A 27,947-nucleotide genomic window follows, 5' to 3' on the forward strand; every position below is an offset into this window, starting at 1 on the left:
GCACGTATCCAAGAGAATGTGGCCGTTGTTTAGAGGTTACCGTCGTGCGGAGGTCCGTCGTGTAAGGTTTTCCCATATATAAAAAACTAAAGACAGAATCTGCATCTCTTTTCGAGGTATGTATTTATTTATCCATGAAAATACACAATAATGTCACCGTTGTGTTTCAAATTACGTAGAAATGCTTTTTAGAGCTCAGTATGTTGATGTGGCATATTCTATGTATTCGGCAATGCTTTCTGGATTCATCACGGCCTCGGTTGGAAGATTCTTTTCACCAGCTAAAATCTTTTTGACCAGCGACTCCATTCTCTTCCCATTTAAATTGAGCTGTAAGAAGAAAGAAACGAGAAAAGTACTAAAAAACCGTTGTTATGCTTAGGATAGGCGTGGTTTTCGCCCGAATTAGGTGACAGAATTTTAATTAAGAAGGTAAATCAATTAATTTTATGCATAATTTTTGTCTTAATAAGATAAGAAACAATATCTCAAAAGTAAAATATAAAATAATGTGAAAATTATAAGGTCATGTTTTTATGGTTTTTGGTCGTAAAAATCCGAGCTCTACTAATAAGTAACTCACGATAACTTTTTTCAAACAACTTTCAAATTTTGAAAAGTCACTCACTGAAAAATTTCTTTAAAAGTTTTGCATTATATAAAGATTTTAATATACTATTTTTGGCATTCGTGTTTACCGGTATGGCCTTGACGGGAACAATAATCGGCGGAATATGCCTTAAGGAGAGTTCTTCTTTGATCTTCAGCTTGACCATTTCGACAAAGTCCGGCGTGAAATCTTCTCTTTGTTTCATCTTTATGAACAGAGCTGCGACTTCGTGGCCGCTTCCAATGATTCGCGAGACGCAGATGCTGTCGTCCACTTCGGGAAACTTATTCACTATGAAGAAGAAAACAATATTCGGATTCGATTCAGTTAATTAATTCTGAAAAAATTCGAAATGAAAATCTAAATATTGAAAGAATGTATACTTTGAAATTCTTACCTATACCATAAATTTCAGAGCTTCCGAATCTTGCTCCACGGTTTTTTATTGTGTCGTCACTAAGAAAATATAATTACTAAGGAATGTAAAGATTATCGCATCAGTTTTTCTTATTACATATTACTCATACAGTCTGAGGATTCGGCCTAAAGCAGAAATAAAAAACACTACTACTACCTATACAGGGTGATTCTCTATAAATGTGGAACTAATTTTCCGAGATCAGAGTACACATCATACCAAACATTTATCGTCATAGTTCACCAAGTCAGAAATGATGAAAAAAAAACACCTTTATGCAAATTATCGTAACGTCAAATGTATGTCTCTATGAATGGCTCGTTCGGTTTGACGAGACAAAAGCAGTTCGAGAGAGTTCGCGAATTCCTACATCGTTGCTGTGAGACCTGCTTTCAGGTTGGCGGTCACTCTTTTGAACCATTCTTGCAATTATTGTTTATTAACCCCTTTACGATCACGTTCGAAATGTCTAATCCGAACGCAATTGGAAGAAATTCATTCCAATTCTCTATGTTTTCTTCGCCACTTTCCTTATCATCGCGGAGTTTCATTGTAACTCTATGCATTGAAGTTGTTTTTCCCCTTTCTCGTTCTTTCTATACACCTGGCTATAGCCTCTAGAATAGGGGCTATATCAAGTAACCTTACACCTGGCTAGTCATTTCGTATGATGCATCTTTCTAAGGACCAATCTTTCTACTATATCTAAGTAAGGGAAAAAGAAAATACGTTTATATTATGTGAATGCCAAAGAGAAATCTTTGGCATTCTCTTTGAATTTTCTCTCTTTCCAAAATATATCTTCGCAACATCCAGTTTTTTTTTTTTTCGAACCGAGCACAACTCAGGTCTATTGCCATAGGCAATTTACTACCTAGTGAGTTGTGCCGGAAGTGTAAGTGCGTGTACCTAACAGTCTGAGTGCGTATCTAGTGCTGTGTATGATTTTTCAGTGCTGCCATCTATATCTCAGAAGTGAAGTGAGTGATGTGAAGTGACTGAATATTTGTACTGTTTGTAGGACTGCTGCTCTCTGTGGCGAGAGTTTTTAACGGGCAGATCGGCTCGCATTTGCGCCTCGAAGTTGGGAATCACAGAAAGCCAACTTCAGCCGACCACCACTGTGGCGACGGTGGGGCTCGAACCCGGGTCCCCGCGATGCGAGTCCGTCACTATGACCACTCGACCACCACAGCGGCCGGGAGAGTGACGTCATCCTTGTCTAAGTCGCCATCTGGTGGCAACGTCAGCAGTTGTGAGCTTGGCCTGAGTCTGGTCCGACCGTCCATGTACGGTCCCTTTCAGTGTACACGAGCTCCAAGGAAAGATTAAGAGATTCAGTGCCTCTGTAATCTAGTGGTCTAGGGCGTTCACCCGGAAAGTGAAAGGACGTGGGTTCGATTCCCCGCAGGGGCAGTTGAATTTTCTCTCTTTCCAAAATATATCTTCGCAACATCCAGTTGTTAAAACCTTCACAAAGAGAAATCTACTGTAAGCTTACTCTAATATCTATTAATGGACTGTCTAATGTAATTCTTTTTTTATTCATTTATTTCCCCTTCTTCTTTCTTTTTTTGACGTGCGAACAAGGCTACACGGTTTATCGCCAATACTTCCAATAGAGGTCATCTAAATTTGTTTCCCGAAGCCTGTACTTGAAGGAGTTAAATGTAATTTTGTAATTTCTCTAAATTATTTTTTGGGTTTTCACCTTACTCACTGATTTCGCCATTAAGCGTCCCCTGTAGCGCCTTTGTTTCATTTCTGATCCGGGGAACAGTGATGAAAGATGTTGAGTTTGATACGTATTACTAGGCTGACCATATTTCCTTGAGAGAAATACGGGAAATTGGGATTCCAAATACGGGAAAATATGTCAAAATGTCGCCAAAACTGAACAAAGTTGTCAAATATTGCTGAAATTACGGGAAAACAATATGGCGGGAAACGAAGCATTACTTCATATGGCAGTGGATTAAAATGAATTCCACGAGAAAAACGTTCACCAAGATAAATGTGGGACATTAATTTTCTTATTTATAGTTGTAATTATCATAATTACTCATATCATGAGTTGAAAAACAATTTCGATCTTCGACTTCAATAAAGAATAAAAATTAAAGTAGGTTACACGTAAAAAACGGGAAAAACCGGGACACTTTTGCCAAAAAGTTGGGCCGGACAAAAAAAAAAAATGGAAAGTACAGGGACTGTCCCTAGAAATACGGGACGTATGGTCACCCTACGTATTACCACTTCATAGAGTTTGGCCCATCTTTTTTGAATCACCCTGTAAAGACATCGAAAAAAGGGGGACGTGTGTTCTTAAAAAGAGGACAATTAGTAACCCTAATTTATTGTTGCTTTTCAGCATATACGTGTATTCAGATGCTGCCACAAACTCACACACACACACCTTCTTCTGAAGATGAAACTATCAATCGATAGGTATTATTGTTATTATGCGTTTAATTAAAGTATTTTTTGAGGTGGGTTTTACTTATAACTTTTACTGAAATGCAATCGTGATGAAAAATTTGAGTAAAAGAGAAGAGGATTCTGAATTACCATCTTCCTGGACATTTAAGTCCTCCAGTTTTCGAGTTTCTTATGCCCATATCACCTATCCAGAATACTCCTAGAACGAAGAAGAATAGAGGGAAAAAAGACCAGACACACAGTCCAGAAATACAGTAAAAGTTTTTTAAACATGAAACTCGTTTTTTTTTTCCTTGTAACAAGAAAAATTTTCAGATCGAAGAAAAAACTATTACTTACCTGGAAATTTCTCCAGAGCGGAACCAGAATATTTCACGAATTTGTTGTCCTTCCACATAAGCGTAGGCACCGATGGCCACGGATTTGATACGACTATCTCACCTATTTGGTCCAGAACACTTTCACCTGTGTGAAATATTAATCCAGCTTCATTTTTTTTTTCATAAAATTCATGTAAAAGTATGAGACGTTAATCAAAAATGATAATATAGTTATACAATAATTAATAATTATAATGATAATTATACAATAATTAATAATTATAATGATAATTGTACAACAATTAATAATTATAATGATAATTATACAATAATTAAAATTTATAACGATAATTGTGTGTGATAGTTATACAACAATTACTTGTAGTACATGATTGTATAGTATTTTTCATTATGTCAACTGAAACGTCCGTTCTTTTCCCTGACACCGGCAGTAAATCAGCAAGAGTGAAATATTTGAAATCTACTGTAAAATTTTTGGCAACAGATATGGAACATCTGCATTTGAAATATCAGCGATAAAACTCACAAAACTGCTTTCCTTGCTCGCATGTTACAAATTAGTGCAGTAGATTTAACTTTCGCCTTCATCTTCCATTTGTCACCACTCCCCTCTCCCTCATTTGTTCTCTATCTCTCTCTTATAAATATATAGTAGAAAGATACATTATACGGGGGGGGGGGGGGGTAGATCACTAAACATGAGCATAGAAAAAAAAGGGACGGGAAAAAACACCTTCCGTTCATAGGGTAACAATAAAGCTTCGCCATAATGAGAAAAAAGAAGTAAAAAGACAGGAAGAGCGTTTTAATGAATTTCTTTCATTTGCGTTTGGACCAGATGATTCCTGATCGTTGGAGATCGTTTTACGATGGAAACCGTACGATAAGAATCAACTTTTTTCGTAGTAGTGTTATTGTGCTTGTCCCGACGGTACCTGCAATGCTGTCTATCAAACTGAAATGTGAAGCACGAGGATTCCTGCAAAGCGGTATATGCAGTATATTCATTTTGAACAGTCAAGAAAATTTCACCTGATTCGTTATAAATCAGCAAATCGACACCCAGCGTAGGGACCTGAATTTCTTCTTTGTATACAGGCAAATCGCAATTTGGACCAAACACCATCCCAAACAGCTCCGTGCATCCTGCATGAGAAAATTAACTAAGTTTTTAGCCATTATGATAAATGAAACTTTTATTTTCAAAATTTTATGTGATACAAACTCGGCTATAACGGCATCAAAGATTCCGCGAAAATTTTGCCGTTATAATCGACGTTTAAGCTTCCAAGATTTTTTTTTAACGAAAAAATATAATCAGATGTAATGTAAAGCTATGCGTGTGGGGTAATTTTATTATGACTAGGACACGCACGCTTAATTATTCGAGACTATCGCGAGGCATCGCAATTTAAGCTAGAAAATGCTGCTAATTATCCGCGCTGCTGTTTCCCGTTGTTACGGCATCAAATACAGTGAAACCTGTCTTGGGGGATCATACTATGAAAGTGTTCTAAAAGTACTTTTATAAAATTTGAAAAATACAACCAGTAAACTGATCGGTTGCATTCGCTGGAATGGAAGCTATGAGCTTTATTGGTTGAATTTTTCAAGTTTTATAAAAGGACTTTTATCAAACTTTTATTGTGTAATACCGGCCTTAGACCGGGATTACACCTAAACGTTTCGCAAAAGTGCTTTTATAAAACTTTTATAGTGTAATCTCGGAATATAACGGAGTCAAAATATAGTCTGTTCAATGATTAGTGCTTTCATTTGCACCTTTATAGAACGGAAATCTGTCTAACACGGAATATTATTTCAGTCTATTATTCACGTTCCGTTTGGCAGGTTTCATTGCACACATATCAAGAAATAAGAACATAAAATTCGATCAGCCGTTGCTGTAGCTACTATATAGCCCTGGATCCATATGTCTTTCATGTAGAAAGTGATGTTTTTCTGGGTGCGATAAAAAAAGTTATGCACAAGTTATATATTGCATAACTGGTACACTATAGCCATCATTATTTAATCTGAAAATCCTGATATTTAGAAGGCAAGTTCATTTTAACAACATGGCAAAGGTTTCGTAAGTTTAAATCGTCAATGGATTGTTCCATGAAATAGACCCATCTGTAGTACGTTTCATTTTTTGTTTTTGTTTTTCACATGTAAAACATATTGGTATAGAGGAAACCTTGCTACTATACTCTGAGAAATTAACTGGAATGACTGACAGAAATTATGTTAAAGAAACGTTTTCTGGACTTTAAGCCGAGGTGAACTCACAAACAAAAGTCATTTGATCTCCGCCGGAAACTTAGTCATCAAAGCATATAATTCTGATGTAAATTACCTTTATTCTCGATTATAGTAAAAGTTTATGACTTAAAAAGTACGGGGTGTCGCACAAATTTGTGAATACTTCAAAAATTCATAAAAAATTGAGAGAATTTGAATTTTCAACGCAGTTTTCGAGAAAGTTATTTTCACGAAGGAAGATTTTTAGATAGTGCAGATTTTTTTTTCTTCTCTGTACCAATAAGGAAATGCCCCTTCGTAAAAATAACTGTTTTTGCAAACCACATTCTTACTACCACGAGTGGCCTACTTCTACGACCTCGCTTATTGGAGGCACTTATTCCAGTGGGAACAGAATCCCTTGAGACTCATCAGCTACTGAATGAAACTGTATCAAATCCCGCTGGAACCGGCCCATCCAATGGCTTTTCAAGCCGTTTCTGAAGTGCACTGTGCGTCACCAATCACCCCGAAATGACAAGACTTTCATGTTGCCAGCAATAAGTACATTGAATATACCAATTCCTTCAAGTTTTATGATTTTTTAAACTACTTGTATTGACGAATTTATGACACATCCTATAAGTCACATTGAAGAAATGGGACATTAATATGCAAAAGAAAAGTCGGGAAGAGTTTTGCAGATGGATTATAGGGCAAAAGTCAGAGTGTTAAACATGTCAAATCTTTTTTTTTTTTTAACGTTTTGCGTCATTGGAACAATAGAGAATAATCGCTCTTATGTTATGAGCTCTAATTCTAGAAATTTTGTTTCATGGGGGAAACGTCATAAAACGAAAACAAAAGCGACGAAAAATGTATCGTTATATGCATGGTTGTGATATTTTCATAGACGTTTTTAAGCGGCGTCATGAACATAAGTGTCTATGGAAATCATCTCGAACCACTATTTATTGGGATTATAACGGAGGTGTCGTTATAACCGAGTTTTGCCGAATATCCTTGATTCGAAAGAACAAGTTTTTATGGTTTACTTACCGTACAACGTTGTAAAGAAAACGTCTTTCTTGATCCTGTTATGCACGATGTCGTATACGTATGATTTAACCGGACATGATCCTGATGTGATAGTCCGAACAGATTTCAATGAATTATGGGGCCCTGAAAAACAATCTATTATCAACAAATGACACTTGTCACAAATGTATTATACAGAGTGGCACATAGATTCATAGATAATTTAAAAAGTTATAAAAATTGAAGGAGTTGCGGTACATTCGAATGTGGTTTGCGAAAATGTTTGATACAGAAAACAAGTTGAGCTCAATTTTTGGTGATAAAAGAGTGCTGCACGTCAGTCCATTAGGAGTGATTGCACTCGAACCTTTCTTCAATATCTTCTGTGGGCGCGGTAGCCCAGGTCGATAAGATACTCGCCTAAAGTACCAAAGGATGTTCAGAGGTGTCGCGAGTTCGATGCCCGGTTCGTCCTTGTCAGAAAACTTTCCTGACACAGAGGCACAACAGAAACGGCGACGTGACCTCAGAAAAAATTGCTACCGCAGGGAGTCCCACATCGAGGGGGTTAACGCACCAACCTCCCGATGAGTATAAAAACAAGCCTGCCTGTTCGGAATCGGCAATAAATTGTAGGCCCCGGTCTAATTAGGCCTCGTGTGGAGCAAATGACCGCAGTGCGACAAAAATGATCAAATGGTCAATCTCTTCTGTGTCCGAAACATTCGCAGAGCTTCAACCGGTGATTCATGGCCGAGGTGAACCAACTTCACCAACAGTCTTCTATTCAATAATGTGAACAATGAAAACCTTATGTAAGCGCCAGTAATACAAAAATTCAGAAATTAATCGTATAACCCAGCATTTTATAGGACTCCCTGATTCACTTTCATGCAGCGCCCTCTATCAAAACAATGTGAATCATTTTCTTTTCTTTACCTAACAATAATAATTCTCCGCGAGAATAACTTTTCCGCAAACCTCATTCAAAAACGCACGGATTCCTACAATGCTTGTAAATTTTCACAATATTTACGAAATTATGGGACACCGTGTATACAGGGTGTCCTATAAGTGCTAATGCGGCCTTTATCTCATCAACCGTCCGTCGTGGAGATTTGATTCCAATTTAAAAAACGCTCAAAATGTTTGCAAAGATCATCCAGCACCAGTTTCGAGAGTGAAAATACAATGTATAACAAAATAAAAACCACCAAATTTTTATACGGTCCCCCTGTGCTTTAACTTCCAAATATAAAGTTGTTGCCCTGTCTCCCCTGATGCAAACAAAAAAAAAATCCGAGTGTCTAAGTGCAATATTTTTTGACATAAACGAATTTAAAAGTCTGAAAAAAGTTGGGAGAGAACAGCAAAATCTAACACACAACGCTCCTTACCCCCTCATCTACCTATGCTGTCCTTTCTTAATGTTTATCTGATTTTTTAAATTAGAATATATATTGCACTTCGAAACTTGGATTTTTCTTTTTGTTGGCCTTAAGAGAGACAGGGCAACAACTTTCCAATTGGAAGTTAAAGGGCAGGAGGACCGTTTAAAAATTTAGATTTCTTTATATTTTAGCCCCTTTCACATAGGCAATAACACATCCCGGGAAGTTCCCGGTAACGGGGATTTTCGCTACAAACCGTTCACATAACGTTCAGTGTATGCCGATAATCACCCTCTTCTTCCCGGAAGTCGTCACTGTTTACGTAGGTTTAACGGAAGTGGTTGATTCAAGATGGCTGACGAAGGAGTTTACAGTAGTTTCCGCGGCGCAAAGGATTATGGGAGAGAAGGTCGGTGTCGACTACCAGTCCACCCCAAGAAAGATGGGCTATTTTTGATAAGCCTCTCTCCCTATAAAACGATGAGCTTCTCTGTAAACCTTTTTTTTTCTCCCTACGAGGGGAAAAAGTTTTCATGCCGGTAATTATCACCAAAGCGACCCCCAATCTTGCACATGTGAACGGGGCTCTTGAAACACTGTATTTTCACTCTCAAAACTGGTTGCAGGGCAATTTTTTAACATTTTTTGAGGGTTTTTTAAATTGAAACTTTACCTCTGTCATTTACGGTTGATGAGATAAAAGCCGCATTAGCACTTACAGGACACCCTGTATAACCTTACAGCTTGTGTCAAAGAAATCTCGCGAAACAATACTACTTGGCATCGCCGAGTTCAACATGAGTTCAAGCATGATTTCATTTGATGGTTTTACCTGGAACAATATCTCTGTTGTCCATCTCCTCTATTACTGTAGGTGTCAAAAAAACTGATGTGACGCCGTACTTATCGATGAGGTCCCAAAATGAAGGTTTCTCGTTGTAATACGGCAACCCTTCGTACAGTATGTTCTTAGTACCAAATGCGAGGCAAACAGTGAATATATTAAAAGATGCCCAACCAGCCTGAGGCGAAATAAAAAGCAAATAGCATGAATTCAACCATTTCCCATAATGCATGCGGGCCGTTTCAGAAGGGACTCCACCCAACTTTGCAATGACATAACTTGGAAACAATGATAAAATGATGGGCAGGCTTGAAATTTTAAATACACGCGGTTTTCATTAATTACTATTTCAACCAACAGATGGTGCCACAGTCGTGTTACTTCACGGATTCTTTCTGTGGAGCTGTTTGTAAATCATTGCTTACAGCAAGGGTCCTTAACCTTTTTCAGGCGTGACCAAAGTCATCAAAAAGGACTCCTTCGCGACCCATATCACCGTTTGTTTTCGAAATTAGTGAACCCAGGGAAGCAATTAGTGTATATATAAAAGGACAGTGGGTGGATTTGTACGACTCATCCACGAAGCTCCTGTGAGCCAAGTTTGAGTCGTGACCCATAAGTTAATCTCTGGCTGTAAGTGGATTTGTGTGATCCTTCTAAGAAAACCCAGCGAATCAAGTTTGAATTGTGATCCATAGGTTAAGAACCCTAGCCGCTGTGGTGGTCGAGTGATCACAATCGCATCGCGAAGACCTGAGTTCGAATTCCAACATCGCCACAGTGGTGGTCGGAGGAAGTTTGTTTTCAGTGGTTCCCCATCTTCGAGGCGCGAATACGAGCCGATCTGCACACTGAAAGTATCGCCAAAGGAAGCAACATACCTCTACAACGGTAAAATTATTCAATCATCACACTTCACTCATAGTTGGAAAAACTGATGGCAGAACTACGCTTTTAACAAGCATTACACAGAAACAAAACTGCCCGTTAGGTTCACAACACGTACACACACATTCTAATATGTGCCATTTCGTCAGAAGTTCCGCAGGAGAATACAGACGAGGTGCATGTGAGGTTTAGTAGGTTAAGAACCCCTGGTTTCTCGAGCACGAGTCCTCAAATGCTGTATCAGCTTGAACAGTTCATCTGTGAGGTGTACGCATTCACATTGCATTGGAGACTTTGCAGGGGAGTGGCTTTAAACTACAATCTACTACTCGCATTCTTCATTCGACCCATGTTTGTCAAAGACAATACTACCCAGTTTTTAGAATACTGTGGCACCATATATTGGCTGAAGTTGCTACCAATTTCACAAACCAGCTTAGTTTAAATTCCAGGCCTGCCAATTAAACGAACTATAATTTGGTACTTCTATCAATCGCCATTCCCAAGTTATGTCGTTCCTATAATGTAGTTAGAGAGACCTTTCTGAAACATCCTATATGTGATATATGTATTCAAAATGCATTCAAATCGGAGTGGAATACTGAAATTTTTGATAAATGACAGCAAATTGAATGATAAATGTAAATTTATACACACCAGGTGGATTAGAAACATGACATCATTTTGACGAATGTCAAACCCAAAGCACATTTCTCTCATCGTGGCGAGTAGAGCCGCCTGTAAAATGTAAAGTACGAAGTAATATCGAAATGTAAAACGAAGTGTTTGCATAATAGAGTTCCCTCCTCCTTGTTCCAAGGCTGTCTACAGTCGTAAATATTCATCAGAAAATTGTGAAACATTAAGAAAACGTCTTGATGAAGGGATGGGGGGAAAAAATTTCCAAAGCTCTTGGTGGGCCTAAATTTTCTGGAGAGCTTTCTTTACGAAATCAGCGAGTTCGTAAAAGAGTTTCACCGGCAAAAGTGAGCTCTTCTAAACTCGTTGTCTACTCTTTAGTGAAAAAAAATTATAATGGAAGTTGTCTCAGATGGAGATATTTAGACATTCTTACATTCGCATTTATGGCACAAATTATAACCAACAATGAGTGTACATTTTCATAAAAATATGTGGTAATATAGCCTTCCAGTAGTTTATGTTGAGGGCGAATGTGTTGTTTTTTTCAATTTATTTTCTATCTCTTCATCAATACATTCTCAAAGTTTCGTAGTTTTCTGATGAATAGTTACGATAGTAGGTAGCTTAGACTATGTCAACTTTATGATGGACTCCCTGAACATCAAATTATATAACGCCATATGAACACATTCTAAAGTGATAAACAATAGCTGAATTTACACCAGCAGAATGGACGATTCCCTTTGGTGGACCAGTTGTGCCTGAAGTGAAACTCAGCACTAAAGGATGACTGAATGGCAGTTGCTCGTAAAACGGATCCGGAACCTTTCCGTTCGACTCCAGTCCATTCGACATGAAATTCGGGTAGAAGCAACTGAGAAAGAATTAACATACATTTTAATGCAAAACTATACGTCTATACTACCACGATTCATGACTTTGTGTAGGAGACAAATTGAAATACCTGTTTGGAATGTGAGAAATCTGTTTCTTTAAAGACTGGTCATTCGAAGGAACGATGATAACGTGCTCCAGGTCAGGTATACCTGCGTGAAGGTATACATAATATAATGAAGATTATATTATGAAATTCAGAATGCCATGTTTATATTTTTATTTTCCCATGTACGTTCAATGACAATCCGGTACGTTTGTCTCTAGTTATACGTTGAAGATTTATACCGGGTGATTCACAAAGAAGTATACAGTTTCCAAATGCTGTAAAACCACGACAATTGGAGACAACGACCACAACTGAGATCCGTTAGGTCGCTATAATAATAAAATTTTTGCCGCTACTGAGGGAAGTGACGTTTGCAATAGCGAGGTTATCACGTAAATAGTCTTTGGCTATCGACGTCATCGATTATTCCGTGACTTACATGTTACTAAAGTCTCGGACAGACACGAGAGCACGTGATGCGACTCGACATCCAGACAGGCACGCGCGAAGCAACAGCGATCCCAAGAGATATTACGTCTCCACGTGTCAAAATTGTCGTGTCTGCAGTGGATTAAGCGTTTCGCGTTCTGGAATTGAGAAAAACGGAATCCGCAACTATTATGCAACGAAATTTTCAATCCAATTGCAGAAAAAAGTTGCCACTGTCGTTCTGCAACTGTGGCATCAACCGAAGACTCAGCATATCCAGAAAAGAGCCTCCCGTGACAGTTCAGTTTCTTACTGAAAAAAAGAAAGGCCGTACATTTTCATCAGGAACACAGCGCTAGAACAGACTATTCACGCGAAACACGCGCTACCGTCCCCGTCACTTACCTAAGTGGCGGACGAAACCTTTATAATTATATCGAACCTTTATAATATTGATCGAAGTGTTCAAAATGTTCAATGGGATGGATAGGATGGACCATGAACTTTTAGTACACCGCCAATCGACTGCTTTTACAAGGGGACACCAGTATCGATTGATGAGGGACAATGCGAGGTTATGGTGTCGCAGGGAATTTTTCTCTAATAGGGTTGTTAATAAATGGAATAGCTTACCCCCGGAGGTAGTAAATTGTAACACAATTGACACGTTTAAAAAGAAATACGATCAACATGTTGGGGTAAATCGAGAAGCTACCCATTCTTAGAATAGGACAACCATAAGTATGGGCATTGTATAGTATTTTATCACGTGTATATATTGTTTATAATTTTTGTTAATTGCATTTTGAATTGGGTTGCTGTATTTTTGAAATATATGACATCCATATTTTTATGGGCATCTTTTTATCAGCCACCTCGTTGGGCATTTTGCCTGTTGTGGCGTCGTATTTGCATCTGCAAATGGCATACTTCTTTATATATCACGCTGTTATGTATATGTAAATCGGCAGGAAAATTGTAACCTTCGGTTATTTCAGGCAGGAGCTTCAATACGTCTTTCTCCTCGTTGTTGTATCGGTGTCTGTCAATGGTGAATAAGACTTTTGGAGCAACTTGTCGTAGTCTACTGATGACGGCCTGTGCATAAGATAATACGAGAAAAAATGTTATTCCCTGATACAGATGAATTTTTATGTTAGGTCTACACTTTTATTCATCGTGTATTCATTTTCGCGTATTCAAAAAACTTATTAAATTCGAGATGGTAGTTATCGTTATAAATATCGGTAGTTAAGATCACGAATATATATCACGTACCTTTGAACCCATCAAGGGATTAACAGCAGTGAAAATAGCACCGATAGCACCACAAACGAGTTTACAAACCATTGTTTCCTTTCTTGTAGACATATAACCTGGAGATAAAATTTTGAAGTATCCACCAGAGTTATGAATTATGATCGTAATAATGCAGGTGGTAAGGGGCCATTCAAGTATTACACAATAATCAGTAAGTATTAATCAAGTATTACGTTTAATTTTTATAAAATTAAAAAAAAAACATTTTCTTGACGGGGGGGGGGGGGTATAAGTAACCAGTATTATACGTAGAAATTATGTGCAATTTGTTAAGAAATTGGAAAAGCAATCAAAAATGTGTTGATGATGTGAAGTGCCGAAAAAATTTTCTCAACTAGCGTCCTCTGCTGTTGACTTGAAACACTAATTTCTGAATTGATACAGATCATAATATGTTTCTCTTCATTTTTTTTTCTTTTGTTTGGGGAAAGGAATTTACATTGTTAGCTATTACCTGATGAAATTTATTATGGTTGAGCTCAGAAAAATTTGATGCCGTCAAATTGCCGGTTGATTTTTTTTACTTTCCTATTATTTTTCTACTGTCAAGATAATTCGTCTGTTTTTCACTTCTCATTTCAGCCTTGACAAGCCCAGACATTGTGAAGTTAATTTCTCAATTTCTCCCTTTATGCCATTATTTACCCTATTAGATTCGGCTTATTTCCATTTTTAAAGGTTTTTTTTTTTTACTGCAAAAAACCTCACTTTTTTTCATAATATCTGTATTAGGTTAGACCCTCCAGCACCTACTCCCCCACCCAAAGACGCACGCAAGATCGACCTATAGACGGGCCAATAAAGGGGGAACGTAAGGGCCCTTTCACACGGAGCGGATGCGGATGCGGACGCGGATGCGGGTCCGGAAGAAGTTTTAACAATTGGAATATACTGCGCCTTTCAGACGAGCCGAAAAATCTCAGCACCTAGGAAATGTTCATGGGGGTCCGGACGTCGTCCGCATGTGTCAAAACCTAAGTGCGGGCTCCGCATCCGCACATAGAAGTTTTGACAATAGGTTTATTCGGAGCTATTCAGACGATGCGGATGCGGAGCGAATTCGTCCGCATCTTTGGCTACTTTTTGAAGGTGATTTTTCACGGAATTTTTTTAATTATTTGCCATAAATACCCTTAAAAACACCATATGATGGTCCCTGCTCATTAATATAATGTACCTACATACGTCTATCCCTCCGTTTCCTTCTGAGATGGAAATATAGCAACTTCAACTGCCTTTTGTCCATATTTCACAATTTTATACAAAAAACCTGTCAACAACGGCCACTGACGGGACCAAAATTATAAGCCGTTCTGTTCATTACGAATATTTAATTGACTACATACTTTAATAACGTACATACTTAAATATGAATATCTGAAATATTATTTTAAATATTTGTTATTTTTTTAAATTTTTTAACTGTTAATTTTTTTAAACTTTAAAAAAAATACTTTTATTAAACAACGTTATCCACATACGGTGTTCACTCAGGGCCGGATTAAGACGTTTGAAGACCCTAGCGCTTGAATATTTGTGGTGGTTCCCCCGATACCTACAAGTTTATTTTACTCGATGTTCAGTCTATAAACTTAAAAAAATGTAATTTTATATTTCAGAAGTGAGACTAATCTAAGGATGGGATTTCACTCTAAAAGGTTTATGAAAGTTATTTTATAAAACTTGAAAAATGTAACCAATAAACACATCTGTTACATTCGAGAGAACTTAACTGATCCGCCTATTGGTTACATTTTTCAAGTTTTATAAACGAACTTTTATAGTGTAATCCCGGCCTAAGACAGAATTGTGATGTGAATATTTCTAAGCACAGGCATTTTGAAAGTCTCTACCCCTCCCCTTTTTTACTACTTGCAAATTCTTTGATATCTCCTGAATTTTTTTTTCTTTATTTTGGAACATCGAATGTTTTGGATTTGATTTTTCGAACATTGGATGTTTTTGGAATTTTTCTTCCATATTTTTCCGAAAAGACGGATTTTTTTTTTTCAAAATATTTTGAAAATATTTGAAGACATTTCCTCCCATCGACTACTTGTGAGGATCGGAATGAAGACATCTTTATTCTCATATTCTATGTGGCTCTAGATTAAACCACCGAAGAATGCCTCTAGGCTGCCTATGGGCACTGAATCAGGGGTGAAGGAGAAAAATAATTACAAAAATTGCGAAAAAACAGTTTTTATGCATGAATTTCGAACTTCATGCTCGTTTGAAAGGGTATGCGGACCCGCATCCGCTCCGTGTGAAAGGGGCCTAACGAATTTCTTCCAGGGAAAAATTCTAAGTTACCAACTTTCAAAAAAGTATTTAAATTAACGGAAATTATAAAAAATTGCGTATGAAAGGTATTTTCTTTCGATACTTTATTTTTTTTAATAAAATTAAACTACATGTAAACATATCGTTGCGAAAATTATGTGAATAGTCCTTATTCATCATTTATTACTGTCATTTTTCACCTGTAAATACTGGAAATATTTATTACCTTATGGAAAAAATGGAAACTAACGCACGTCTCTGTAAATTTCGCTAAACTGGCGACAGACTAGCGAGTTTTTGGTGATGTCATAACGCAAAGTGAAATTTTGATTAATTTAAAGTGAAATTTTAATTTTTTTAAATTAGGAAAAAAAAGGAAAGAACAGGACTTTTTCTTTGTATAAAAGCGCCGCCAAAACGGAACTGTGTAGTTGAATACGAGATCCCTGGTATGTTAAAGAAACGAGAGAAAGTCTCGGTTTCGTAGCGTTTTCGCTGCTATAGTCAATGTAAATAGTTGTTCGGAAAATAAATAAGTCACGTCCTGAATTGAATGATTTCGTGACCTTACTAAATGCAAGAACTTGTGCTGAGATTACCTGGAACAATATTTTTAGTTTTCGATCCTAAATATTTCTTGAAGAATTTTTTTTTTTATAAAACTACATACATTCAAAAATATTATAGAATAGTTTACGCTGAGATAATTCTTCTAATTAATGTGAATATTATAGTGTAATAGTTTAATAATAATAATAATACATCCACCGCACCCGATACTAAATAGTATTCCTCAGGCTTAAAGCACTATTGGCTATCCGCGCGATACATTCACCCCCTCCCAGACACACCCTGCCCTATTTTGGAGCCGAACCTTCGGTGAGAAGAGAACAAAGTGTTTCTACAAATCAATGTATTAATTATTAAATTTTTTAACAACAAATTAATCAGCACATATAGTAATTGTATTAATGATATTAATTAATAAACTTTAAATATCAATACCTTTTTAATATTAATACTTTTTCCTGTTATTAAATGTCATTAAATTTACTTATATTGCTCATATGTATACGATAAACGAATCCTGGGACAATGAAAAACCCGAAAAACCCGGAAAACGTTAATCCCTAGTTGTATGGGAGATTTCTGCTTGTCTAGTTGTGTTTTACCTCCCCGTAACGTATGCATCATGAATTTTAAAACACCTTGTAACCCTGTTAATTACAGCCATTTTAATTCAGACAGAATCATGAAATATAGCTTACAAGCGATCACATCATTATGCTTGACGCCAGCTTTACGAAGAGCCGAGCCCATCGTTGCAACTTCGTCTATGAGCTGTTGGTAAGTTATCTCTTCAGCTGCATCTCTTTCTTCACCTGTTTTACAAAAGAGGAATTCATAATGTGCCAAAGCTTAGGAAGCAAATACTCTAATCACAATTAAATAATACTTCGTTGCTAAACGGGTCCATTTGGAACGGGGTCCAGTGGTGCATTTTGCGAAAATCGTGGCCAAAACCTCCCAGAAGAAAGTTTTGCCGTTCGAACCTGATTTTCTTCACAGATGAAGAGTGAATAAACCCTGGCTTCTCGAAGCATGTTCTTTATTCCTGCCTTCCTTATTTCATGCACTATTTGCCGAAGTTAAGAGAGGCTACTAATGCCTCTTCTTCAGCGCCTCACACTAAAGTGCGTGAAGAAGAGGCATTAGTGTCGTGTCTCCAGTGATGTAGATGGTAGCATGCTTGTTCAGTTTGCAAGACGTCCTAGGTTCAAGTCCCGGTGGAGACCAGATGACTCTAAACGTCCTCGGCATAATGCCAGTAAATGTCTGTTTTATTGATATCTTGTGGTGAGAAAAAGTAACACGCACGGAGTTTATGACGTCACTGAAGAAGGCCATCTCACCTATAGCCATTGGCTACACTATAAAAAGGGTAAAGATGGCGCATGCTTCGGCCTGCTATATCCAATGGATATAGGTGAGATGTCTTTCTTCAGTGACGTCACGAATTTCGTGCGCAGGCTTTCTTCTATAGTTGGAGTTGGCAAAAAAGTCGTCTATGTCTATTTATATATACTTCAGCATGTTTGGTTTATGACAGAAGCGAAGAGCTGCTAATATCTGCTGTTCCGCTGACCGCAGCGACTTTTCTCTTCAACGCACCATAGCCGAGGCAGAAACAAATGTATTCTTATGTTATTCTAACAAATGTAGAATAGCTCTGAATTTCAGAAAAATTTCTGTAAAAATTGCAGGTTATTGATTAAAGCTTTAAAGAGCTATTGAGAACTGTGTAAAATATGTTTCAGTGTGTGTGTGTATTTTTGTCTTTGTAGTTTCAAACTCGAGGTGCCCTGAAAAAAAATTTGACCGAAATAATTTGACTTATAAAGGATCGTAGCTCAATTTTTAAGCAGCAATGTCTCGGTTTAGAAAATCACTTAAGGAAATTTGTACAGGATGGAGTTTTAAAAGCTAAAATTCAGCAAAATATGAGCGGTCATGGCTTACTCCGTTTAACGAGTTACTCCGCTTACGAGGTCATATTTTTGGTATCCCGAGAGTGGCTTATTAACGAGGCTTGACCGTATTTGGGCGATATTCTTAATAAATCAATAATTATGATCATAACAGTATTGTGACCGTAAGATATGTATTACACAATTTTTTCAAAATGTTCACCGTTCGTAACAATGAGGTGGCGTAAACGAACAATGAAATTTGACATCACGTCTTGCAATGTCTGAACGGAAATGGAATCACATGCAACACCAATCAACGATTAAAGCTCATCCAGAGTAGCGGGATTGTTTCGATAGACAGTGTCTTTCAATGCGCCCCACAGAAAGAAGTCACAAAGAGTCAGATCGGGAGAATATGGAGGCCAATCTATTCCTGTGTCAGTAAATTTCGGATAATCTAACGCAATTACTCTATTCCCAAAGTATTCATGAAGAAAGCGAAAAACTTTATCTGTTCGATGTGGTCGAGCCCCATCTTGCATGAACCAGTCGATATCTGGTCGATCCTCCAACGCTAGATGTGTGCTGACAAATTGTTCCAAAATTGTAACGTAACGTTCAGTAGTAATCGTTTCTCGCACGAAGAAGGGGCCGATAATGCCTCTGGCACATGCCGCAGCCCATGCAGTAACTTTAGGCGAATGCAGTGGTTTCTCTTCACACAAATGAGGATTTTCGGAACCCCAAAATCTCCAGTTTTGTTTATTTACGAATCCATTCAAGTGAAAATGTGCTTCATCTGTGAACCAGATGCAGCCCACATCAAATCCTTCGTTGTCGATCATTGTGAGAATCTGATTCGCAAAGTCAACCCTTTGTCGAACAGCTTTCATGGGTATGGCCTGATGACTTTGGATTTTGTATGGAAACATCCGTAGGCTATTTCTCAATATTTTTTGCGTGCTCGTGTACTGGTTTGAAGTACACGAGCACGCAAAAAATATTGAGAAATAGCCTACGGATGTTTCCATACAAAATCCAAAGTCATCAGGCCATACCCATGCAATTCTTCGGATGCTTTCCCTAGGATTTTGCTGAACAATTCCAGAAACTTTGACTTTTTTTTTTAACCGAGCACAACTCAGGTCTATCGCCATAGGCAATTTTCTACCTAGTGAGTTGTGCCGGAAGTGTAAGTGTTCAGTGCTGCCATCTATATCTCAGAAGTGAAGTGAGTGATGTGTCGTGACTGAATATTTGTACTGTTTGTAGGTCTGTCGCTCTCTGTGGCGAGACTTTTTAACGGGGAGATCGGCTCGCATTTGCGCCTCGAAGTTGGGAACCACAGAAAACCAACTTCAGAAACTTTGACTGCATTTTCAGGAGTGACTACAGTTTGCCTAGGCCCAACATTTCCCTTTCGATCATCATCCACGCTGCCAGTCCCTTCGAATTTGGCGAAGAGCATGCGAATGGTTTTCGCATCGGGTCCAACTGGAACATTGAATCGGTTTTGAAAACTGCGCCTTGTTGCCGTAGGGCTGTGTTCCAATCTGTGATATTCCAGTTCCAAAAAAACACGTTGTTCAATGGAATACATTATTTCAATTTCTACACGCTAGCCTCTTTTCACTATCCAACAGTCGTACTGATCGCTTTAGACTTCGAAGCACGTTTTAGAGGCTATTTATAGGTATCATTCCGATTACAGCGCTATCTGTTAACAGTTTTTGTAACTAAATTTTCGAAATTTCTGTACAACATTCTTACAGTTTTGCTAATAAACGTACCGTTTACCGCATAATTCTATTGATTTTTGTTGTAGAGATATTTAATTTTGAAATAAGGGCTTATTCGCTGTAGGTACAAACATAAAAACGCATAAATACGAACACTTTGTGACCCCAACGGACTTAAAAGTCCTTCCAGCAGGTCCAAATCTCTGTGAATTCTTTATCTTTTTTTTTTAATGCAGCATTTTTATGTTGTTTTAAGTTTATGATGCTATGCCAGCTGTATTCTAAGATGTTACTCAAATGATGTTATGTTATACTGTAAAGAAATTAGCAAAGTTAAATAATCGTATCGGTCGAGGAATAATGGTATGAAAGGATGGACTTTGAAATTATGTATTTCAAAGCCATACCAGCCAGGTGTTATCCAGGTGTTAGGAGTTAGAGTCCCAAAGAATATGGATCATGAAAGAAACCTATAAATTTTGCGCGTAGCACGTAAGGAATACAGAATCGAAGAAGTAGTATAAAAAGTAGCGATAAACAGATCTATAAATATGGGGACTGAAATGAATCGTATAAAGGGTGCAGGACATTATGAAAGAAATCGGTATAAGTTGTATAAGAAGAATATGGTAATAAAATTCAGCGGCCGCGCTCATATTTCAATGATATTTGCAGCTGGTCAGAATTTTGTATACATGTAAAAGCGTGAGAAAGTCCAGGGTTAGAGCAGATGGTATTAGGTGAAAGGAGATTTGCGAATTCCGGGAATAGTTCCCACAGGAACGTCAACCGAACCAAAGGGATAGCAGTAGCCAATGAAACGCATGTCCATAGGAAAATGTTATCCAATAATGTAAAGTGAAGAGAAGTTCGGTAAAGAAAATTTAGAAAAGAAAATCGGAATTAGCGAATGAAATGAAGTTTATGGAATATAGGTAGGAGTAGGCGGATAGCCAAAGAAAAATATATATATGAAGTTTGAGGGACACAGAGGAAGATACTCAAGGAGAGATAGAGAGAGACTGAGTGAGTGAGATAGAGAGAGGTTGTGGAAGTCCACAAGATAAGCGTGAAATGGGCACCATTGAAAGAGTGAAGTTGATCTTCACCGGATTTGGGGTAAGTCACACTTCCGACTTTACGAACCATTTATCACTCTCCATGTAAATTGAAATTATGTAATGCACTATCCTAGCTTCTATTTGAAAATCGTATATTTAATGCCCTTATTTATAGTAGCCTAATAATTAAAGATTAATTAACTGTTTTATCTTTGTTTCCTTGGACTTGTCATTTACACGGGCCTGTGGTTATTGACTTAGATTCACTGCGCAATGAATATCTATGGAGCACAAAATTCGTAAGATTATGAATAAAATTCGATCACGGCATTTTGGGATGTTTACCTTAGTGGGATGATTAGAATCAATGTTGCAGTAGGGTCACACTCGATATACAATAAAAACATGAGACCGTTAACAGTTATTCTCTATACTCTAAGATGTTATTCAAATATCAAATATGCGATGATGGGCTATCGTGAACAAATCCATGTATTTTTGTCGAAATTTCCTCAATAGTCATAACACACAAAAACATATCATTTTTCTTATACAGTCGAATCCCGTTATAACGAACTCCAAGAGACCGGAGAAATCACTTCGCTATAACGAAATTTCGTTAAAAAAGAATTTCATGTTTTTGTATTGTTTCCATATAAACATATCTGAGGGATTAGAAAAGTGTTCGTTAAAACGATATTTTCGCTATAACGGTATTCGTTAAAACGGGATTTGACAGTATTCATTTTACTTCTTTAAAATCCCTTGACTAACATAATCTGCACCCTGCCGTTAAAAAATATCCGAACAAATTTCAAAAATATGCAACGTATTTCAGGGAAAGTGAAGATTTTTTTACCACACGTTTTTCGCAAAACGCACCACTGTAGGTCAGCCAGTCGCAACCTTCGAAATGTGAATTCGTATTACCTAACAACAGTAGAGCAACTCCTTCCTTATGGCGCAACACGTTCTCAGTGTAATTCAGCCGAGCTCCTACGAACCATTCCGTAGCACTCGATCTGTTCTCAGGATCACCGATGACCTTGAAATAAAACGCCGAATAATTTTTCTTACATAAATGTAGTACATAGTGGTGCAAAAGTCCTAACCCCTTTTTAAAAAATATTTAAAAAAAAAATTATCAAAGCTACCAAATATTCTCCGTGGAAGTTTATTTTTTCAAAATTTCGTTATAACGACCTCTCAATATTAACTCCCGTTTCTGTGGTCGTTATATCGAATGTCGACTATATCATAGAACACACAGCGGTTCCTAAATACTTTTAGTCATGGACCCCATTTCCGGACATCTATCGTAGAACCCCATTCACAACAGCAGAAACTACAGCGAGAATGTTCTCGAACAATGGATTGAAATTCTCTCCAGTGCCGTATTTGTTAATGTGATGCGATAGCAATGCCATCTACTGGACTGCAAAAGAACTAAAACAACGTTTCATACTCTTATCGAGGAAGTAAACAATCACAATTTTCACAAAATCATAACAATATTACTACCAATGGGCGCAGTGATGCTCGTTAATTTAAGAAAAACTTTTCTTTGCAAGTAATTTATTAGAATCATTATTTATTCAATTTAGCATTATTTTATATTTTTATTTTAAATTCTACAATTGGGCCTGGTAGAGAGGCCGTGGACTCCTGGGGGTTCAGGCACCCTCAATTAGGAACCACTGCCATAGATCAATACAGAGTAGTCCGGTAGTCCGGACCCCTTTTGAAAATAAAATACTATTGAAGATAAAGACAAACGACTTGGCATCCGAAGGACTCTCAGCTTTCTCTGTGATACTCGCGTGAATAGATAGTTAGACCGTTCCGAATTGTGGACTATTTTCATAATTTTCTTACAGAACTCGGAAGCGAAAGTCAACTGAACTGTTATTTATGAGCTAGAACTTCATTTTAAAAACTCAAGGAAGATTATCTGAACCAGTCACATATTTTGTGAACCAGTTACATGTAATAAGAAGACCTAGCAAGAGAATATTGGCTTTTAACCCTTAGGCCGCAGGAACAGCCGGCAAAAATGTGTTCTCAAAACTATATATACATATATACATTCGTTATGCAAAATATTCATACAAAAATTCGTTGTCGTTATAGCGAATGTGTTCTGATTTTCATTTATAAGTAACTCGCTATAAGTAAAAATGTTTTTTGTATTTTTTACATTTGCTGTTCGACAATCACTTGCGAATTACTCGTAAGGGGCCGTTCAAGTATTACGTCAGCAAATTTTAAGCCATTTTGGACCCCCCCCCCCTTGTCAGCAAAATTTCGTCATCATCGCTCCTAACGCATATTAGTGGGATCAGAAACGTACGCGGGAGGGGGGGCCCCCCTAGACGAAAAAAAAATTTTTTTAATGTTAATTTTTTTTAAATTAAAATTTCGAAAGAAAATACTTTTACATGTCATTATAATCAATTAGTGTTCATTTCAATGCTATTTCAAGGGTGAGAACTCAAAATTTCAAACTCAAGAAATTCATTGCGACCCACCCTTTGAGCCATATATGGTGAACCCTTGACACCGCGGACCAAATGTGGCCCTGAAGGTTGTCTCATATGGCTTGCCCAATCAAACCTCATTTTGTAAAAATGAACTAGGTGGCACATTTTTTTGCAAATCACTTAAATGACCGTGGCACAATTCCAGAGCATTTAAGTGGCTCGTGGCATATTTTCAGACTACTGAAGTAGGCCTCAAAGATCACTTTCACATTCGATGATCACTTAAGTAACCCGCGACACAGTTCCAGAACACTTAAACGATCCGTGATACATTTAGAGATCCCTTGAGTGACATGTGGCACAGTTTTAGAGCACTTAAGCGGCCCCCACTGCGGTTCTACATCACTCAAGTTACCCGCGGAACATTCCCAGATTACTTAAGTGATCCGTGACATAATTACGCGTCATTTGAGTGATACGTGGCACAGTTCCAGAGCACTAGAGCGGCCCGGAAACATTTCTTGAGCACTTGAAGGATCCGTGACGCATCTAGAGATCACTAAAGTGGCTCTGTAGGACACTTATCAATAGAGAGAATACTAGTTCAGATGCCCAATAACTATCGAAAGGTGTGTTTTTTTCCGTTTTTTGCGCACCGGATAAGATGCCATTAACAATATTTCATATCTCCATAAAGGCTGATTGATGACGTAAGCATCATCCAAACCCCCCCCCCCTCCCCCTTGTCATCAAAAGTCGGCAAATCGGAACCCCTACCCCCATCGATGCTGACGTAATACTTGAATGACCCCTAAAAGCGAGATTCTCATTATAACTTGCTCGTTATAACAGATTTTTACTGTATATGCAATTTCCCTTTGCAGTACTGCGACACTGGAAGAAGTTATAAATAGAAGTATATTCTGCTAAAAAACGTACCTTCGTATATGGTTGCGAATGTATGATGTTGAAGTGAGCGAATGTTTCTGCCCAAATTTTCTCGTAATTTCCAACTGACCACTTATGAAAGTCCCAGTAGTTTTCTATAATTGAAATGAATGGAATTTTCAAGTCTGCAGATATTTTTAATTTTGAAATGAAGCACATATTTCATCACATAAAAAAAAAAATAAAGTGATAATTTTCTTCACTGAAACCTCACTTCATAATTACGTACCGAATTTAACTTGATATTTCTCTTCGATTCTGCGCTGGAACTTCATGATATTCGATTCCTGTACAGTATGACTCATCCTGAAATGAAAATTTAGTATATTTATACTTCAGTTCTTTAAATTTATTTATTTCATATGCAACCCTACACTGTTTGAAAGCACTCACACTGAGCATAGAAAAATATATACACAATGCGTGTTAAAAAATTCATGTAAAGAAAAGCAGTCGAATGCAAGCAAATTAATAATTAGTAATGAGGTAAAAATATACTAAAATAAATAATCAAGTAAAAAATGCTTAAATAAATAATCAAGTAAAAAATGCTTAAATAAATAATCAAGTAAAAAATGCTTAAATAATCAAGTAAAAAATGCTTAAATAATCAAGTAAAAGATACTAAAATAATCAAGTAAAAGATACTGAAATAAATCAAGTAAAATATACTGAAATAAATAATCAAGTAAAAAATGCTTAAATAAATAATCAAGTAAAAAATGCTTAAATAATCAAGTAAAAAATGCTTAAATAATCAAGTAAAAGATACTAAAATAATCAAGTAAAATATACTGAAATAAATAATCAAGTAAAAGATACTGAAATAAATAATCAAGTAAAAGATACTGAAATAAATAATCAAGTAAAAAATGCTTAAATAATCAAGTAAAAAATGCTTAAATAATCAAGTAAAAGATACTGAAATAAATAATCAAGTAAAAGATACTGAAATAAATAATCAAGTAAAAGACACTGAAATAAATAATCAAGTAAAAGATACTGAAATAAATAATCAAGTAAAAGACACTGAAATAAATAATCAAGTAAAAGATACTGAAATAAATAATCAAGTAAAAAATGCTTAAATAATCAAGTAAAAGATATTAAAATAATCAAGTAAAAGGTACTAAAATAATCAAGTAAAAGATACTAAAATAAATAATCAAGTAAAAAATGCATCGGGATCCATTCTGAACATAGTGATCGCAAAAAACAGGTCAAGTTCATGTAAAGATACCATGTAGGCCTATATCGCAAAAAAAAAAATAATAATTAAATGCAAATAAAAGTGCCAATTGCAGCCAAAAAACTGTCAGAGGCAAGTAAAATGTCCAAGAAGTGAAAAAAAAAATTAATTTCCAAGTTAATTAAATAAAAACAATACGTATTCTTTACTTGAGAAATTGCTTTGATGTGTGCGAAAAGCGGCTGTTTCCTTGGTTATCTCCTTGATTAACTGGCTGGTTTAAGTCAATGAGAAAAATGTTGTGCAAAAACAGATTCACGTACACGTTTTCTTTGCTTTCACTGATAACAGAAACAACTGATAATATGATTCTACACTATATAGCCATAAATCAGTGGACACTTTAGAGTTCAGAGGTTTTTTAGAATTTGTGGAAAAATACTTGATGAATCATTCTAAAATTTTGGTCATATGAACCCTATGCTTGTACTCATAATTGCCAGTGAAAATTCAGTAACAATTGCATTTAGAGGGGACCGACAGAACAACAACTACAACGTTTTGATTCACCGTGTATAAAAAAAAAAGCTGTAAATGATTTGTGTAACTTTCGTGAAATACTTTACCGCTACTGTATATCCAATGTTTGTATGCATTTTCGTGAAAATTGCATCATCATTCGGACCCGCTCACAACGAACTCAGGGAAAAACATCGAAAGTATTCGTTATACGCAACCTTTGTTCTATCTGTACCGGCTTGAAAAACGATGAGTGTAGGCAAAATAAAACATTTAACATACATACAGCATTGAGCATTTTTTAGCAATCTGAAAGAATAAAAATTGAAATCTCACGCAATTGAATAATTCAACAAAAAATATGTGTCAACCATTGTTGTTGTTTTTTTTCCCCCTTGCTATTTTCCGGGACTTTGAACGTTTTGCGTTTAAATCATTTTTGCAAATGAGAAGGCAAAATATAGTGTCTTTTCTTTTAGTAAAAGCATGGAGACTTCGTTTCATTTTTTCGAACCATTTAAAGAAAAAATAATGAATTCCAGTAATTCAGATTTTATTATTATTATAATTTGATAAACACTTTGATTTGAAAACAATCAAAAATGAAAAAATTTTGAAGCAATTTAGTAGCGTTTTCCATTTTGGCATTCTCAAAATTAATTTCAATACGATAAAACCCCCACAACCAACGTCCGAATCAAGCTTGAGAATGGCAAATGTGCACGCACTAAAGATGGTTTGGAGGTTAGATTCTTCACAATAAATAACTTTATACTTCTTCCTTTTCCCTAATGAGGCATTCCGCAAGCAAAATTAGATTTATCTTATTTTAACGCGTATAAGGAACCCCAGTGATTTTTTTTTTTAGCTTAAAATTTGGAAGAAAAAAATGTTGAAAAGATATGTATATTATCCATGTAATAGGAAACCCCTTCTAATATTGGGACTCAAATTTTGGCGAAAAAGGGGTTCCTTATACAGTTATAACAGAGAAAAGCAGAAAAAAAGAAGCGAGATGGGATTTATATACCAGTACCCTACTAATTATGAATGCCTTCCGAGTAAAGAAAGGAGACATCAGTTGCAGAAGGGTAAATTTACGGATAAAAGAAGATTTAGATAAGATTACGAAGACATTCCTCATGATTGCATGCTTGAAAATTTGTTATAGGCGTATTTTGCTGAAATCGGTTTTCATTATAAGACAGAGGTGGCCAACCTCTTTCTGTTCGAGGGCCAACATAGCGATCAGCTGCCGCACCTTCCGGCGTATAAGCCGCATCAGTAAAATGGCCCAGAAAACTCACATATGTGTATACGCCATAAGTAATATGGGGAAACATGGGCAATTTTAGTCGTTAAACTTTTACTCTGGGCTTCGTATTCCTCAACTTCATAAATTGACACTTATTCAATGTTTATCTGATTGTGTTCCCAGCTAGATACAATGCATCAGAAATCGCATGTTCTTGTGAAAATTAGTCTAGCCAATACATCGATAGTTTAAATTTTACTGACAAAACGTTTTTTCAAATGTTTTTGCAATTATTTTTTCGCCTTCTCCCGATTTGTATCCCTCTATAGTGGCAACCCATGTGGCCGCACACGTTATTTCAAAGCATTGTTTCACTCACCTGTCGAGTTCAAGATGAGTTTTATTACCCCTGCTATAAAGTCAGTCACGTAGATCGTATTTACCATTCACTCCGA

General features: G+C 36.8%; 1 protein-coding gene across 1 annotated transcript; it reads right to left on the reverse strand.

Moving 5' to 3' along the window:
* Positions 1-106: 106 nt before the first annotated feature.
* Positions 107-27,892, reverse strand: LOC149089629 (acetoacetyl-CoA synthetase-like). Its single transcript, XM_089232425.1, has 18 exons — positions 27,872-27,892; positions 24,759-24,835; positions 24,521-24,624; positions 22,032-22,146; positions 17,099-17,212; positions 13,506-13,603; positions 13,211-13,325; positions 11,820-11,901; positions 11,576-11,729; positions 10,871-10,951; positions 9,314-9,503; positions 7,112-7,234; positions 4,841-4,954; positions 3,807-3,932; positions 3,597-3,666; positions 1,008-1,066; positions 699-901; positions 107-330 (listed from the first exon to the last, which is right to left on the reverse strand). Exons 2-18 carry the CDS (start codon positions 24,832-24,834, stop codon positions 196-198), a joined length of 1,959 nt encoding a protein of 652 aa, XP_089088551.1. The 5' UTR covers position 24,835; positions 27,872-27,892; the 3' UTR covers positions 107-195.
* Between the last annotated feature and the right edge of the window lie 55 nt (positions 27,893-27,947).

Source organism: Pholcus phalangioides, unplaced genomic scaffold (assembly GCF_987345545.1).
Source record: "Pholcus phalangioides strain wild (caught in Gottingen) unplaced genomic scaffold, Ppha-v1.0 ptg000001l_1, whole genome shotgun sequence".
NCBI lineage: Eukaryota > Metazoa > Arthropoda > Arachnida > Araneae > Pholcidae > Pholcus > Pholcus phalangioides.